At 55.3% G+C, this 13,307-nt stretch overlaps 2 protein-coding genes across 2 annotated transcripts; one reads left to right on the forward strand and one right to left on the reverse strand.

Moving 5' to 3' along the window:
- Positions 1–5,043: 5,043 nt before the first annotated feature.
- Positions 5,044–6,802, reverse strand: GGS23DRAFT_461398 (Pex12 amino terminal region-domain-containing protein). The gene has a single exon (XM_051514121.1). It carries the CDS (start codon positions 6,562–6,564, stop codon positions 5,137–5,139), a length of 1,428 nt encoding a protein of 475 aa, XP_051373449.1. The 5' UTR covers positions 6,565–6,802; the 3' UTR covers positions 5,044–5,136.
- Positions 6,803–8,790: 1,988 nt separating this feature from the next.
- GGS23DRAFT_561600 (uncharacterized protein) lies at positions 8,791–12,217 on the forward strand. Its single transcript, XM_051515961.1, has 3 exons — positions 8,791–10,411; positions 10,608–10,891; positions 10,956–12,217. Exons 1-3 carry the CDS (start codon positions 9,461–9,463, stop codon positions 11,557–11,559), a joined length of 1,839 nt encoding a protein of 612 aa, XP_051373450.1. The 5' UTR covers positions 8,791–9,460; the 3' UTR covers positions 11,560–12,217.
- Positions 12,218–13,307: the final 1,090 nt, after the last annotated feature.

Consider the following 13,307-nt stretch of genomic DNA (forward strand, 5'->3'; position numbering starts at 1 on the left):
TATATCCACCGTCCAGACGCACATTACGAGGCAGACTTTTACATCCTACGACATGCCTACGAGTCTCGGAACTTTCCATTTCCTTGATCTCTAAGGTGATTACGGATCTACCGGATGAACTGGGAACTGGGAGATTCCATCCGGTGTGGACTCTATCTACCTTGGATGACTTTGCACCGAAACTCACGGTTGCTGTATGAAAGGCGGGGCTTTCGTACGACAGATATATGAATAGAACACCACAGCCTGATTATACAGACATCTCCTTGGAGCAAGACGTGACTACGCGCTTGCTCTTAAAAGCATCCTCGGGAACTTCAAGTAGCGTTTCGATCTGTGTCTTATGACCGCGAGCGAGAGCTCTGTTCATCCTTCATGTTCGAATACTTAGCACAGGCGAAACGAGTCTTGTACGATGTGTGCTGACCAGATCTCCCTAAACATCGAGAAAGGTAGTCATCATGGTTGGCTTCAATTTATTTTTAATTTGTTGGGGCTGATCATCATATTATAGCTAGGCTAACTGACATTAGTAACTTTAACAGCAAAACCTCGCAAATTTCTGAGTCGACGCTACTTTTTCCAGCACCACGGGTGGGAGCCCAACAGTCGGTGCTAGGATATCCTCTTGGGTGCTTCGGCTCGATGCTGTAGCTAAACGTTATCCCAGTGCTGGCGACGGTCGAGAGATGGAGAGAGAGGCTGCAGCATTCAACCGGCTAAGCTCGGGCAGTAACAACTGGAGAGGGACAATTTTGAGATATTACGGTGTTTTCGGTGGATGTGTTATCCTACAGTTCGCATTCCATTGCTCGATTCGGCAACACCTACGATCTTCTCCTCGAAGGCCACCTCTGTCATGTCGACTCCGATGGGCGGGACGGGCCGCTGACGCCACATCCTTTCTCCATTCTAAAGGTGTGATGCACTGCAACGTATCTTGCAATAATATCTTTCTAGATGATGACCTCAACGCTATGGTTGGTGGCTTTGTAGGCTCATCTATCCATAGAGAGCTGTGTTTGGGACGGTATGAGACGAGCCATTCGCGCCCAGATATCTCTCCTGTACTCATCATCTTTCTCTATCAGCTAAAATGGCAGATAATCTCCATACTCCATACCTGCGCATGCGCATGCACACACACACACTCGTCTACACGCCCACTTTCTCTCTCTCTCTCTCTCTCTCGATTGTTCAGCCGCCTATCAGTATAGCTTTAAGGATGAAATCTTGGCTCTTGGCTCGATTTTCTACGAAATACTGGAAGACAGGAGACAATTTGAATGATGCGATGATGCCAAGATAGAAAAGGCTTTCAGAAATGGCAACTTCCCAAATTTGGGATCCCTTCCCTCCCCGAGCATGATTATTCCCAAGTGTTGGAGTGGGTGGTACACAAAGACTAGTGAGCTGTTGGAAGACGTGAGAGAAGAAGGTGATATTACCTGAGTTTGGGTGGGATGCCCAGATTGCTTCACTAAGTGTGCGCGGCAAAATCTAAATCCTCGCCCTCTTTACCAAACGGACGGCGTCTTCTTAGCAGTATCAGTATCGGGTTTGCCCTGACTATCCTTCCTATCGCTTGGTGGATGAAGGCATCATGGCTGCCAAGGTATCAACTGTTGCTTGAGAGTAGACGAATGAAACGCGAACCAGCGGTGGTGGGCACACTGGTCAGGCTCCTGGTCGTCTTGTGGATCTAAGTTGAATTGGGTTTCCTGTTGCATCTGTTTCAGGCTTTGCATCACGACAGAAGCGTCCTTGGTGTTTAGCCTTGGTGCGCTCCTTCAAGCGTGGTGAGGTTAATAGTGCCCCCGATCACTCCGGTACCTAAGGTGATGGTATTGCTGATCGTTGTATTTACACATCTTGAGGACTTCTCTAGTCGATGTCAAGATAACCAGCCGGTGATCGAGGTGCGACTCTTGTTCACTTTTTCATACTTCGCCGAGTTTCCCGCGTCGGCATGCCTCCATTACTAGTTAGCTGGTATGAGTTGATAACGTCGGCGTGTGGTAGTAGTTCGAAATATACTCAGGCTTGTTCTCTTGCGGAAATGTGAGTCTAGATGCGTGAAGGCATGCAAGGCAGGGTGGGCAGAGTGTGGGGGTCAGAGGCCGTTTAGACGTAGCCTCCTAGCATTAGCCCTCTCCGTTACTGATTTCCATCTAGGATCCTGTTCCAGACGCTGAGTGGATAAGGTCGCGGGCCAACCTGCGTGCAACCGGAGTTGCACCTTTACCCATCTAATAGAGGAAATATAGCCACATTAGCAGGCCCACAAGTATCCTAGCTAACAGCGGCTACGGGGCTCGTTCCGCCCTGCTAATATCAAGAGAAGATGCCAATGGACTTTGCATGATGGGTAGGTAGCTTTCTTAGCCCGCCGGATGTATACACTAGGTACCCCTGAAGCTCATCCGACTCCGCAGAAATGTTTCAAGTTCTGGTCCCCCCGGGGTAGTATAGGTGCTAGGATATTATTTCACGGCATTTGGTTCGATTGGCAACTATCGTCTTCTGCTCCCTCGTTCGACCTACCTAAGCATACCTCCCCCCCCTGTCCATGCTGTGCCAAGCGTGTGTACGTGCTATACCTATGTCACGGCGCTATCTCAAGCAATGGATGGATGAATAGATTGCGCGCAGAGTGACCACGGGAACGTGGGGGAGCAAAGATGTGTTGGCTGGCTACCTGAGAAGGAAAGGAGAAAAGAAAAAGTAGCTAGTCCGCTCATATGATATATCTACCTATACCTACCTCCGTATGCTCGATAAGCTTAGGCAAGCTAGGTTACTCTCCGCATATGTGTGCAGTGGAAATAGAGGTACTAGAGGTGCATGCCTACATAACAGTAGGCATATATATACAGGAGGCGGCCATATACCTAACATGTCTTGTTGTATACGTGTGTATGTGCGTCTATGCGCGTCTTTGGTCTTCGCTATTCACCAGACGTCGCGTGCGCCGAAATACCCAAACCGGGCAGAGAACCCTCTGTAGCTACAAAGCTGCTACTCGCAAAGGTTCCCTACGGCAATGGCCTGGCCTTACGTAGGGAACCAAGGCAAGGTATAGTATTAGCTTCCCAATCTCCACGTCAACTCTCGTAGCTATAGATCGGGGCGGGTCGCGGAGGGGGGAAACATTGCCCGGCTGAGGACTCGCATTCGCTGTGATAAAAGAGGGAGTGCAGGGGAAAAGGTTGTCTCCCGAGTTTGCAGTCTCGGTCGAGAAATATCGGCTGTCGGTGTCCCTCAGAAGTCGACGACACCTCGTGCAGGCTGCGGCAACATACAGGAACCGATCGGGCAACCTTGGGGGGGGAATGCTTCCACCTGGACGTCTGCTACCTGCGAGACGGTGGAGCTTTCGAGGCTTCGAGAACACAGAGTGTTTCGGCACGGTGAACATATAATGCCACGTACGTACGCACGTAGCTGAGTCGGTCTTAGAGAGCACGCCAAGTCGCCAGGCCCGAAGTCGTTAGGGAGGGATGCGTCTGTCGAGCGGCCCAGGGGTGGAGGGCGTCGCGTGCGGAAGCTGTCTCAGAGCGAATACAAGCAACATCGAATGCGTACGGCGGAGACGAGCTCCGTCGGGGAGCATATTAGCACCTACCAGATATTGTTTAGTTGCGCGCCGTTGGGGAACAGCTCACCTGCACGCGTATGCGGGGGAGGTTAGTCGCGAGACTATCTGTAGATAACGGACGGTTCGCGGCGCACGCCGACTGACCTGCTAGTTAGTTTTCTCCACGATTTGGGGATGGAGAGACCCAGCAGAGACTCACCAGTATCGATTTCTTCGTGGTGATAGGGCGGGAGCGGGTAGTGCCCGTTACTCGACTTCCTGTGCCCATCTAGTTGCGCTTCTCCTCGCCTATCCTATGTAAGACGGGATGGGCGACCTCGAGAATAACCTTGTCGTTGTCACTAGCCGTTGAGAGGGGAATGATGAAGAGGTGTTAAAAGAATATCGCCAACATTGCAGCTACTACGGAGCGTATCGTTGATATGAATTCGAGGATCTAGTATAGATCGCCATGGTAGGGAGACCCTCGACCGTATGTTTCGGCATCAACTGACAACGCAACAAAAGAATTCCAGGACGGCGCGTAGATGAAGAGACGAAAGAGAGTATATCCGCGGTGATTGAAGAGTGGATAGTCAAGGTAGGATCGGATGCTAGGATGAAGTTCGGGTGCTTCATAGGATCTAGGGAGGCAGCCGGTTCGCTTCAGGGGGAAAAGGTGGAGTGCAGCGGCGGGAGAGCTACACGTCAGCATGCCAAACGACACCGCATAATGATGTAGGTTTTTTTCCCTCCTGTTTTCCACCTTCTATTGGGCTCTCGAGCTGAAAACGCCCGAGTCTTCTCCTTGAGGAATGCCGGAACTTTCCCTGTCCCTGAGACCCCTCCAGGTTGGGCGCCTCCAACCCCCTCCCCTTGCCCTGATGAGAACTGGCTTCTAGACGTGCCCCGGGGAAGTCAACCACGCATATGCGAGCCAACCACAGAAGAAGCGACAGATGGGTTCCAGGGGATTAAAGACGCTGGCACGGAGTAAACGCCGACGGGGTAAACTTGCAACTTAGTTTCATCCTCCTGTCCCGCACCAGCCCTGCAGAGCACACACCGGCCGCACCCCTGGCCCTAACTAGACTTGGCCATTAGGCTATCAGAACCGCATAGACCAAAGCCCGTCGCGACGCAATAGCACAGCGGAATACACACTACGGTGAGCTACATCGGGAGAGATTGGGTACAACGCTGGACCACGGTCCCCGTCGGGCTCTGTAAAAGGAGTATGTATATGCACGTCGTGTGATAGGATCTGGGGAGAAAATAAGAGTCGACAAGGCGGGTCGGCGACAAGAGCGATCGGCACGAAATTTTGCTACTTTCTTCTACAGGTATGGGCAGTACTGTGCTGTGCTGCTGCATACAATATATATCGGGTTTCCGTTTTCGAACGAGGGTAAGCTGATCATAATGTGCATATCGTATCGTATTACTTCTAAATAGGTGGCATACATGCGTCGTGCTAGAAGCCGAAGATCTCTAGCCTCCTCCGGCTTAGCAGGATCATCCGGGCGCTGCAGTCTCTAAGATGCATCCATGTTCGGCAGTTATTCGTTGAAATCTTCCCCCACGCCGGCCTCTTCTTCCTCGTAGATCTCGGAATCCTCATCGTCAGGGGTGTCGGACGCGGCCGTTGAGGGCTGCCGGTACCGGACCTCTGCGTTCTTCAACTGGCGATCCGCGTCTTCACCCTGCCCGGGGCGGTTGGCGACGGGGGTTTCGTCAACGAAGCCGACGTGTTTCGTAGTTGCCGACGGCGACTTGGACTGCTCCTCCAACACGTCTCCGCTCCACGGTTTGCACTCCTTCACCAACTCGCCACATCTTAGACAGGTCCAGCCCTCGCCTTCCTCGCGCTCGAGCCTAGTCGCCAGGCATACGAAACAGTATATGCACCCGCAGGGGATCGTCTCATACGGATTTGTAATGTCCGTCTGCGCCGATCCGATGACGCCGCTCGAAGTGGCCGCGGCGAGGACCTCGGTTTCGGACATCGCCGAGTTCTGGTCTTGGTAGCAGATGGCGCAAGTGCGTTCGGGCAGAAACGCGTAGTCGCCCTGCTTGCCGGCGCCGTCGCCCTCCGCGCCGACGTGGATGATTTCCTTCGTCTTCTTCCAGGTACGGCTGAGCCATCTCCGCCATCGGTTGATGCCCACGAGCGGCAGCACGAACAGCAAAAACTCCGTGAAGGCGTGCCACACCAGCTGGCGGTTGAGGTACTCGAACGACACCTCCCGGCTAACCTGACTCGTGGGTGGGGCAAGACGCATCTTTAACACCCTATCCAATATGGTGCGATACCTCCCGTGCAGAAGGAAGGCGAGGAAGGATGCGAACGCGGCTACCGAGTGGAGGGTGGTGAGCTGCGACGTGAACTTCGAGAGCCGATGAACCGTTGGCGAGGGTTGGTCGTATCCGTTGTCCTGGTCTAGCAGCCAATTCTCCCACTTCGTCCACCCGTATTTGCCTCCGACGGTTATCAGGCCATAGAGGCTCTTCTGCCACTTGCTCGGCGGCACCAAGACGGGCCCGTCGCGTCTCGCATCGGTGTATCTGAGGTTCTGCAGGGCGGCGCCGTAGGTCGCGTCGTGGTCCCACACCGAAAGCTTGAAGAGCACCAGCCGGAGGGCGAGGAGAATCTCGGCGGACCAGTCGTCCTTTATATTCGCGCCGAAGTACTTGAGCGCCTCGCCGACCTGGTCGCGTAGTTGCGTCACGAGGTCCTCGTCCAGGAGCTCGGCATCGACCTGGCCGACTCGAAAGGCGGGTCGGGTGCCCTCACGCGTCGAGATCGCGTCCCACGCCGACAGCGACGCGGCGCCGACGCGGTTGAAGGGAAAGGGCAGGCGTGCGACCTCGGACCAGACACGCGACGCTTGCCGGCTCGCGACGAGTCGGGCCTGAGCCTCCTGCTCACGAGCCCGCCGTCGGGCAGCCAGGCGCTGCTGGGCTTGGGCGAAACTGGTAGTGCTCATCGGCGCGAACGCATGGTAGTACGCGGCGGTCCCAAGCTCTGTTGTCGGTGTGCTCGATCAGACCATGGCTTGGGGACCCCGAAGCCACGAGAGCAGGAAAACCACGCAAGGCGGTATCTGGGAAGTGTTGAGGAGCGTCGAGGCCGATTGGCAACTGTAACGTTTGATGAGGCTTAGAAAGGCGGGAGGGATGGACGAATCTGGGGAAAGCTGCGCATAGTGACGTTGACGGGCGGGAGTTTTTGTGTCCTAGGTTCAGTCCCCCGTCGGCCCGTTCGGGGTACGCCGAGGTTGGGCGAGCTGATGGGGTCCAACGCGGCTTGGCGGGCTCTGCTCTGGTAAACCTCGGCAAAACTCGACGCGATACCTGGCCGGCGCAGACCGGGGGGCTGCTGCGCACCGTGTTTGCCCGGCGAAACTAGCTGCCAAGGCACCGTGCTTGGCAGGCGTCGAGCACGGTGCGGTGCTGTACCCCGGCGCACACACCGGTACCCGCTGCAGCAGTGGACCGAACAACCTGGTGTCGAGCTCTGCCGGCGGACTCGCCTTGGCTGGTTTATGCTACGTTATCGATGTGGTCATAGGTAGTAACAGAGGCCCCCCCAACCCCCGGCCCTGGAGCGTGGCACTGCCCGCCTTGCCCACTGCCCGCCTGTGCAGGAGGCACCTAAGCCCGATGTCGTAGGGGAAGGGGTTAGGGGTGTTGGGGGAGGTTAGTGAACAGGTTCGGTACCTGGACGACCGCCAGGGATACCCAGCACATGCACTCCAACCCATTCCCGCCCGGGCATCGCCAGCATAACACGTGTTGCGTCAATAGCAGTCCGTCTTAAGGGCCGCGTGCTAGAAGTCGAGTCAATACCGATAGACCAATCCGGTGCGCGCGCTCGCACCCCAGTGCCTTTGTAATCAACGGATCCCCCCCTGGTGTAGGACCCTGGGGATGGGCGTAGGGCCTGTCCGTTTCCTTACCCTGGGGCTTGTCTGCAGGCACACAGACCTACTTACCACCGTGCGTGGCTAAGCCCTCTCTCCCTCGGTCTATTAGCAGCAAGGCCCTAGTTAGCAACTCCAAGGCCTTCATGCACACATACACGCTATCGCCAAATCCTGATACCGAGCCTCAAAGGGAAAGGGGGCCGTCGTATTCATCCCACGCTACGTGCGAAGGGAACGGGCTAAGGCGGCCGGCGTATCGTCGGATACTCTCGAGCTTACCTTGCCTGAGTAGATGATCACGTACTTGCTGATCTGCGAGAACGCCCCGAGGGCTTGCACGCGACGCCGAAAGCTTTCCGACGCAAGAAGAAGATGAGGCAGCGATAGGATGGTGGCGGCTGGATCTTATCCCGTCAGATCAACCAGCCGTGGTCAGTAGACGAGATCGGGCTAAGGACCCGCGTCCCGGCAACGAAGCACGTGTAGACGAATACGCAAAAGCGACGGCCAAACATATTGCCTATAAATAACCTCATGAGAACGCGGGCTAACCTCGGCGCCCGACGATGATACGGGAAAGGGGACGAATATACTATAGTATAGAAAGATAAGAGAGGGAGGGACCTTGGACGGTAGATAATTACAGGGTAGGGGATCTGACATCGCTTGGTCTGGGGATTTCGACCTAGGCTGGGAGGTAGTGAGAACGCCTCCTCCATGCCATGTGAGGTTCCTTGCCGGCCTGTACGTGTAGAATGTACCTGAGGCACGCGAGGGAACGCTGCCGCCGCCTTGTACCTAAGGTTGGTAGGTTCAGGTACCTGCCTCGGAATGTATGCAGGTATGCATGTCTTATATCTGTACCTAAGGTACCTTGCCTCGGTACCTCGGGTTTGGTACCTGAGGCATCTGCCCAATGTACCTCCTACGGTAGGTACCCAAGGTACCTCCTAACCTAAGGCAATACGAACCTGGCGCATGAAAGGCATGGATCAAGGCAGATACGCCCTCCCTCCTCCTAACAACCGCGATCAGTCGCCAAAGCTATAGTGCGTCCTGATTACAACATCACCAACAGGCAAGCCGTGCTCACCTTCGACCAACATTCTATCGCTGCCCACTCCTATATGGCCAGATTGCCATGGACCAAGACATGCTACCGGAGCATGAATGAGGAGGCGATGCTGGAGATGCATGTACGCATCGTTACACCGCGCCAATTGGGAGTCGAGAGCAGATCCCCCCCCCCCCCCCGGCCACCCTTGGAGAATATGCCAATCCCCATGTAAGGGTAGCGCTGCTGCGTGTAGGTGGCCGGATGCGGTCTGAGGGTGCGTGTAGGGAGGAGGTATGATCGCAGAGCTCGGCCGCCCAGAGTCCGCGCGAGCTCTCGAGTCCGCTCCCTCCCTGGCCGCACCACGCAACCGCCCACAACCACCCACGACCATCCAGAATCGCAACTCCGCTGGAGTTCTCTCGCACTCTCGCACCCCCAATCCATCCCGTGCCGGTGGGCCCCACTAGGGCTGATGGCTTAGATGTGTGTCCACCGCTGGTAGAAAGCCCGAGAAGTCATGGGTCTGCATATACAATACCTACTCACACACCTGTCGGGACCAGCATCCATAACGGGCATGTACCTACACTACCACATGGCGGTATCTGGACCCATCTTGCGCCATGAGAACCCTGATGCTGGTAGACACTTGTCAGAACTAAATATGAAGCTTGCTGTCAGCTCTTTTATATGAGGAGCCGCTCATCAGCCCTATCGTTCGTCGGCCGGCTGAACGAGTCAAGTCCGTTTCAAAGGCTCTGAAAGCTGCACCCAACCGAAGCTCTCGCCGTCAAACTCCAGCGCTGTCGGCGGCAAATTCTTTTTCCTTTTTCTCTTTTTTTTTTAAAGCCTTGTCGAACAACTTCTGCAGGAAAATCCGCTCGGGTTGCCACCGATCTAATGGGGATGAGCCGGGACAATGACACCACCACAGACAGCCTCAGCCGGCAAGCCTCGACGGTCTCGTCGCCGGACGGCTCGGACTCGAAGCCCGCGAACCGGTCCAAGGCCAACATACGCGTGTCGCTGGCCTGCGTGCAGTGTCGCAGCAAGCACGTCAAGTGCGACGCCACCTTGCCAGCTTGCAACCGCTGTCAGCAGGAGGACAAGCCGTGTTTCTACGCCAAGTCGAGACGGGGCATACGCGACCCGAAGAAACGGAGTTTGATATCGGACAAGCCGCCGTCGGCCGCCGCGTCGCCCGGTTCTCTCTTCCCGACGTCTAACGTCTCTTCGGCAGCTTCCTCCGTTCAGTCCCATCACGACCTGCCCGGCGGCTGGACCGTCGGCGTGGAATCGCACCAACCCAGCTCGCCGAGAAGCGAAAAGGAGCTGATGATTGACCTGTTCTACACCTACTTTCATCCGAGCTATCCGTGTCTGCCGCCCAAGAGGTTCTTCCTAAGCCGCGTCGCCGCAGACCCGGACTCGTACCACTTTCTACTTTCCGTTATCAACTTTATCGGGTCGCTCTACACCAGTCAGGTACCGTCGGATGACTTGAGAGAGGTAGCCTATTCAGCGGCCTGTGGGTCGCTGCCGTTTACGGTGCAGTCGGTCCAGGGCCTTCTCAATCTGAGTCTCGCAGCTTTCGGAGAGATGAGCTTCGAGCACCACGCCGGTTGGGCAAATCGGGCGATCACGATGGCGGTCGAGCTCGGCATGAACCAGAAGGCCTTCGCCGACGGGACGTCGGATTCCATCCTCGCCGAGAGCTACCGAAGGACTTGGTGGTGCCTAGCCTTCCAGGACTCCCTGCGCGTAGTGACCGAGGTCGGGTCCACACTTACCATTGCCGATGTGGACTGCGATGTAGATTTGCCTTGCGAAGAGTGGGAATACGAATCAGGAGTAAGGACTTTTGTTTCCCCTATCTCGCGTCATTTATTCTTCAGGCCGACAAGAACTTGTCGTCGCAGTCCCTACGACGCGATATTCTCCTCTACGTCACCTTCCTCCATCACCTCTCTCCGTCGCCCTTATCTATCTTAGCTGCCCATCTCCACCTACCCAACGAATAAACACGCGCCTCTAACATGCCCCGTAGATTATTCCGCAACCGGTCTCGCAAGCGCAGTACGAGACGCAATCCAGCTTAGGACACACGCATTTCTCGTCAATGGCGTACTTCATCGACATTTGCAAGATCCAAACCGAGTTTCTAGTTAGATATAACGAGGCCCCTGACGAGAAAAAGTCGGAAATATTCGAACGGGCCGACTCTCGAATTTGCGACTTCCTGCGACGCGTGCCTACTTGGAAGATGAACCTGGTGGATCCGGATGGGATCGTCGACATCGTGCTGTACCATAGCGTCGCCCTCGCACATGTGTTAGTTTGCGCGCGTGATGACATTTACAGGCTGCTGCGGAAAGCTAACTTGCTCTAAAACCAGCAATAGACTACGCCTAAGGCAATCGGCACCGAGAAACGGCCTCAACATACGAGAGTATTTTCCCCTGGGGCCGGCGAAAGGCCCCGACCGAAAGGGGCAGATGGTTAGGGGTTTCGGTTGGAACCCCCATCCGATCGACATCCACGCTGCCAATTCCTACTGCGACCTGTTCCGACGTCCCCTACCTACGAGGAGCCTTAGCACGGTGGTAGCACCGGCAATGCTCCGGGTGGCGCAGGCCTACCTCGACGCGTGCGTATTCCTCGGGCTGGACTCGCCCGCCTTTAGGGAACGGATCAATAGGATTGTGCAGATCCTCACGGCACATGGGGAGATGTGGCCTCTTTCGCGGAAGGTTGCGGAGGATATCAAGTTCGTCGCGAAGGAGTACCTGGCGCCACGACCTAGCCCGGGCTGCTGGCGGCCCGGCGTCGCGGCATCTGAGACGTGGGCCGCGATACCTACGACATGTCTCCTGGACGAGGCGTCGACACTCGTCCCCGACCTCAGCCTCGAGCCCTACCAGCAGGTCTACCACGTCGAAGGGTGGCCGATGAACGACAGCTGGCCGACCGGAAACTTCACCGACATATACGAAGCATGACGACGGCGATATAGCCTGGGACTAGGTACGCATAGCAGGAGCGGATTGTGATACCTTTGTTTTCTACACAGCGCTGGAGCCTGGGAGTTCGCTGGCGGATAGGCAGCGAGGAGAAGCAAGGACAAGAAGGGGGAACGCGCGCGCGTACGTGCGATAACACATCGTACCACCTGCGCACGCGTACGGTTACGGCAGCGAGATAGACTCGACCAGGCAAAGGGCGGAAAAAAAGAGGGAAAGGCGAAGGAGGGTGGGGGGTGTAGGTCGGGCTAAGACCCGAAATTTACCTACCCATCCTGCTAGGATCGCGCAAACTCACCGAGGCTCTACTAGTGTTGTAGTTGTGTATTCGCGAGATCTCTTGAGCGTATCTACCGGCGCAATCCTGCGGCGATCGACTCACATGCCCGCCCACCTGCCTGTCTCTACTGCCTATCTCTGTTCGACTGCCCATGATGTACATACACACATACACACAACCCCTGGCACACTACCCCTGTAGGCAGGCGGCTTTAACGGCCATCAACCCAGCCGCATAAGCCTTGGGTACCTAGCTAACCCGCTCAAGGTCTTGCATGTTGGTAAATTCATCTGCACAGGGTATAGCTCGAGGTGCAATCGCTACCTAGCTCTCTCTCAATTCTAATGCTTCCACCAACTTCTCGCACTCTTGGCTACCTCCTATTTTTGGATATTTGTTTTCGGACAATGCGGCCGAGCGGGATACTCCACGCTGCTACCTCGTGTAGATGCTAGGAATAACCTATTTATTATGCTATAGAAAACGCCTTCGTATTTGTTTAGTTTGCGAGACCACGGCTAGCTGTATGTAGGTTGGCGGTAGGGAGATGCTTGATACGGTATAACAACAACAACGACGGAGGGGGGGGACGGGTTGCGAACATGCCATCTTTGTTGCCGGAGTCCCTGGACGGCTTGGTAGCGTTGGTTACATGCTCATCTGGGCACGTTACGTGACGTGTGGTTCGAGATTTGAGATCCAAAAACACCAGGTTTGTCACTGGCGGATATACGGCCGCCACAGAGGCAGCACGTGGGTATGTGCACAGGACATGCATTTATTGGAACCTATGCAGGTACCGAATCACCACCAACTTAGGTACCTAGCCTAAGGAGGCAGGTATAGAAGCTTTATTTCCAGGGGTATACACGTACATACCTAGGTACCAGGTACCTACGGCATGCCGTTATGTAGCATCGACCCCTAAAAGAGCCGTTTCCCGCTCGGTGGAGCTTTCGGTAAGCACCCCTGTATAAACGCATTTGTGCAGGTACATACATACCTATAGTACGTACATACAGGTTCCATAGCACGTCCGGTATTATTACCTTGCAAAAGTGTCAGGTCTCAGTACGACGCTTCTCCATGTTTACGAACTTGGTTGATGAGCAGCTCCATGCCGGCCCCCGGAGGCACTGCTATGACGGATAGCTTACAAGTAGAGCACAGACGACGTAGATCCCTCACCTCCGCTAACTTGGGTCTCCTTTCGGCCCTGCCCGCCTGCTGGGTATTGCTATGCCGGGTGTTGTGCTGCTGCTACCACCCCTCTAAATGAATTCTTCGACGGGGCTCTGTTACGTAGTACCAGGTACCTGCCTAGGAACCTGCCCGTTCCCTGTGGCTGGGTACCTCCTAAAGTACCTAAGGTACACACATGCATACCTCTGCTAGTATGATACTGGATACCGGGCTGCCCACCTGGCCAGACACTTGAGCTTAGGTA

The sequence above is a fragment of the Durotheca rogersii genome, assembly GCF_024521655.1.
Source record: "Durotheca rogersii strain YMJ 92031201 chromosome Unknown GGS23scaffold_6, whole genome shotgun sequence".
NCBI classification, from domain to species: domain Eukaryota; kingdom Fungi; phylum Ascomycota; class Sordariomycetes; order Xylariales; family Xylariaceae; genus Durotheca; species Durotheca rogersii.

Coding starts and splice junctions, on each gene's coding strand:
- GGS23DRAFT_461398 (XM_051514121.1), bottom strand. CDS start 6,564: ATGAGCACTACCAGTTTCGCCCAAGCCCAGCAGCGCCTGGCTGCCCGA.
- GGS23DRAFT_561600 (XM_051515961.1), top strand. CDS start 9,461: ATGGGGATGAGCCGGGACAATGACACCACCACAGACAGCCTCAGCCGG. Junction 10,412..10,607: donor AGTGGGAATACGAATCAGGA/GTAAGGACTTTT, acceptor CATGCCCCGTAG/ATTATTCCGCAACCGGTCTC. Junction 10,892..10,955: donor AGCGTCGCCCTCGCACATGT/GTTAGTTTGCGC, acceptor CTCTAAAACCAG/CAATAGACTACGCCTAAGGC.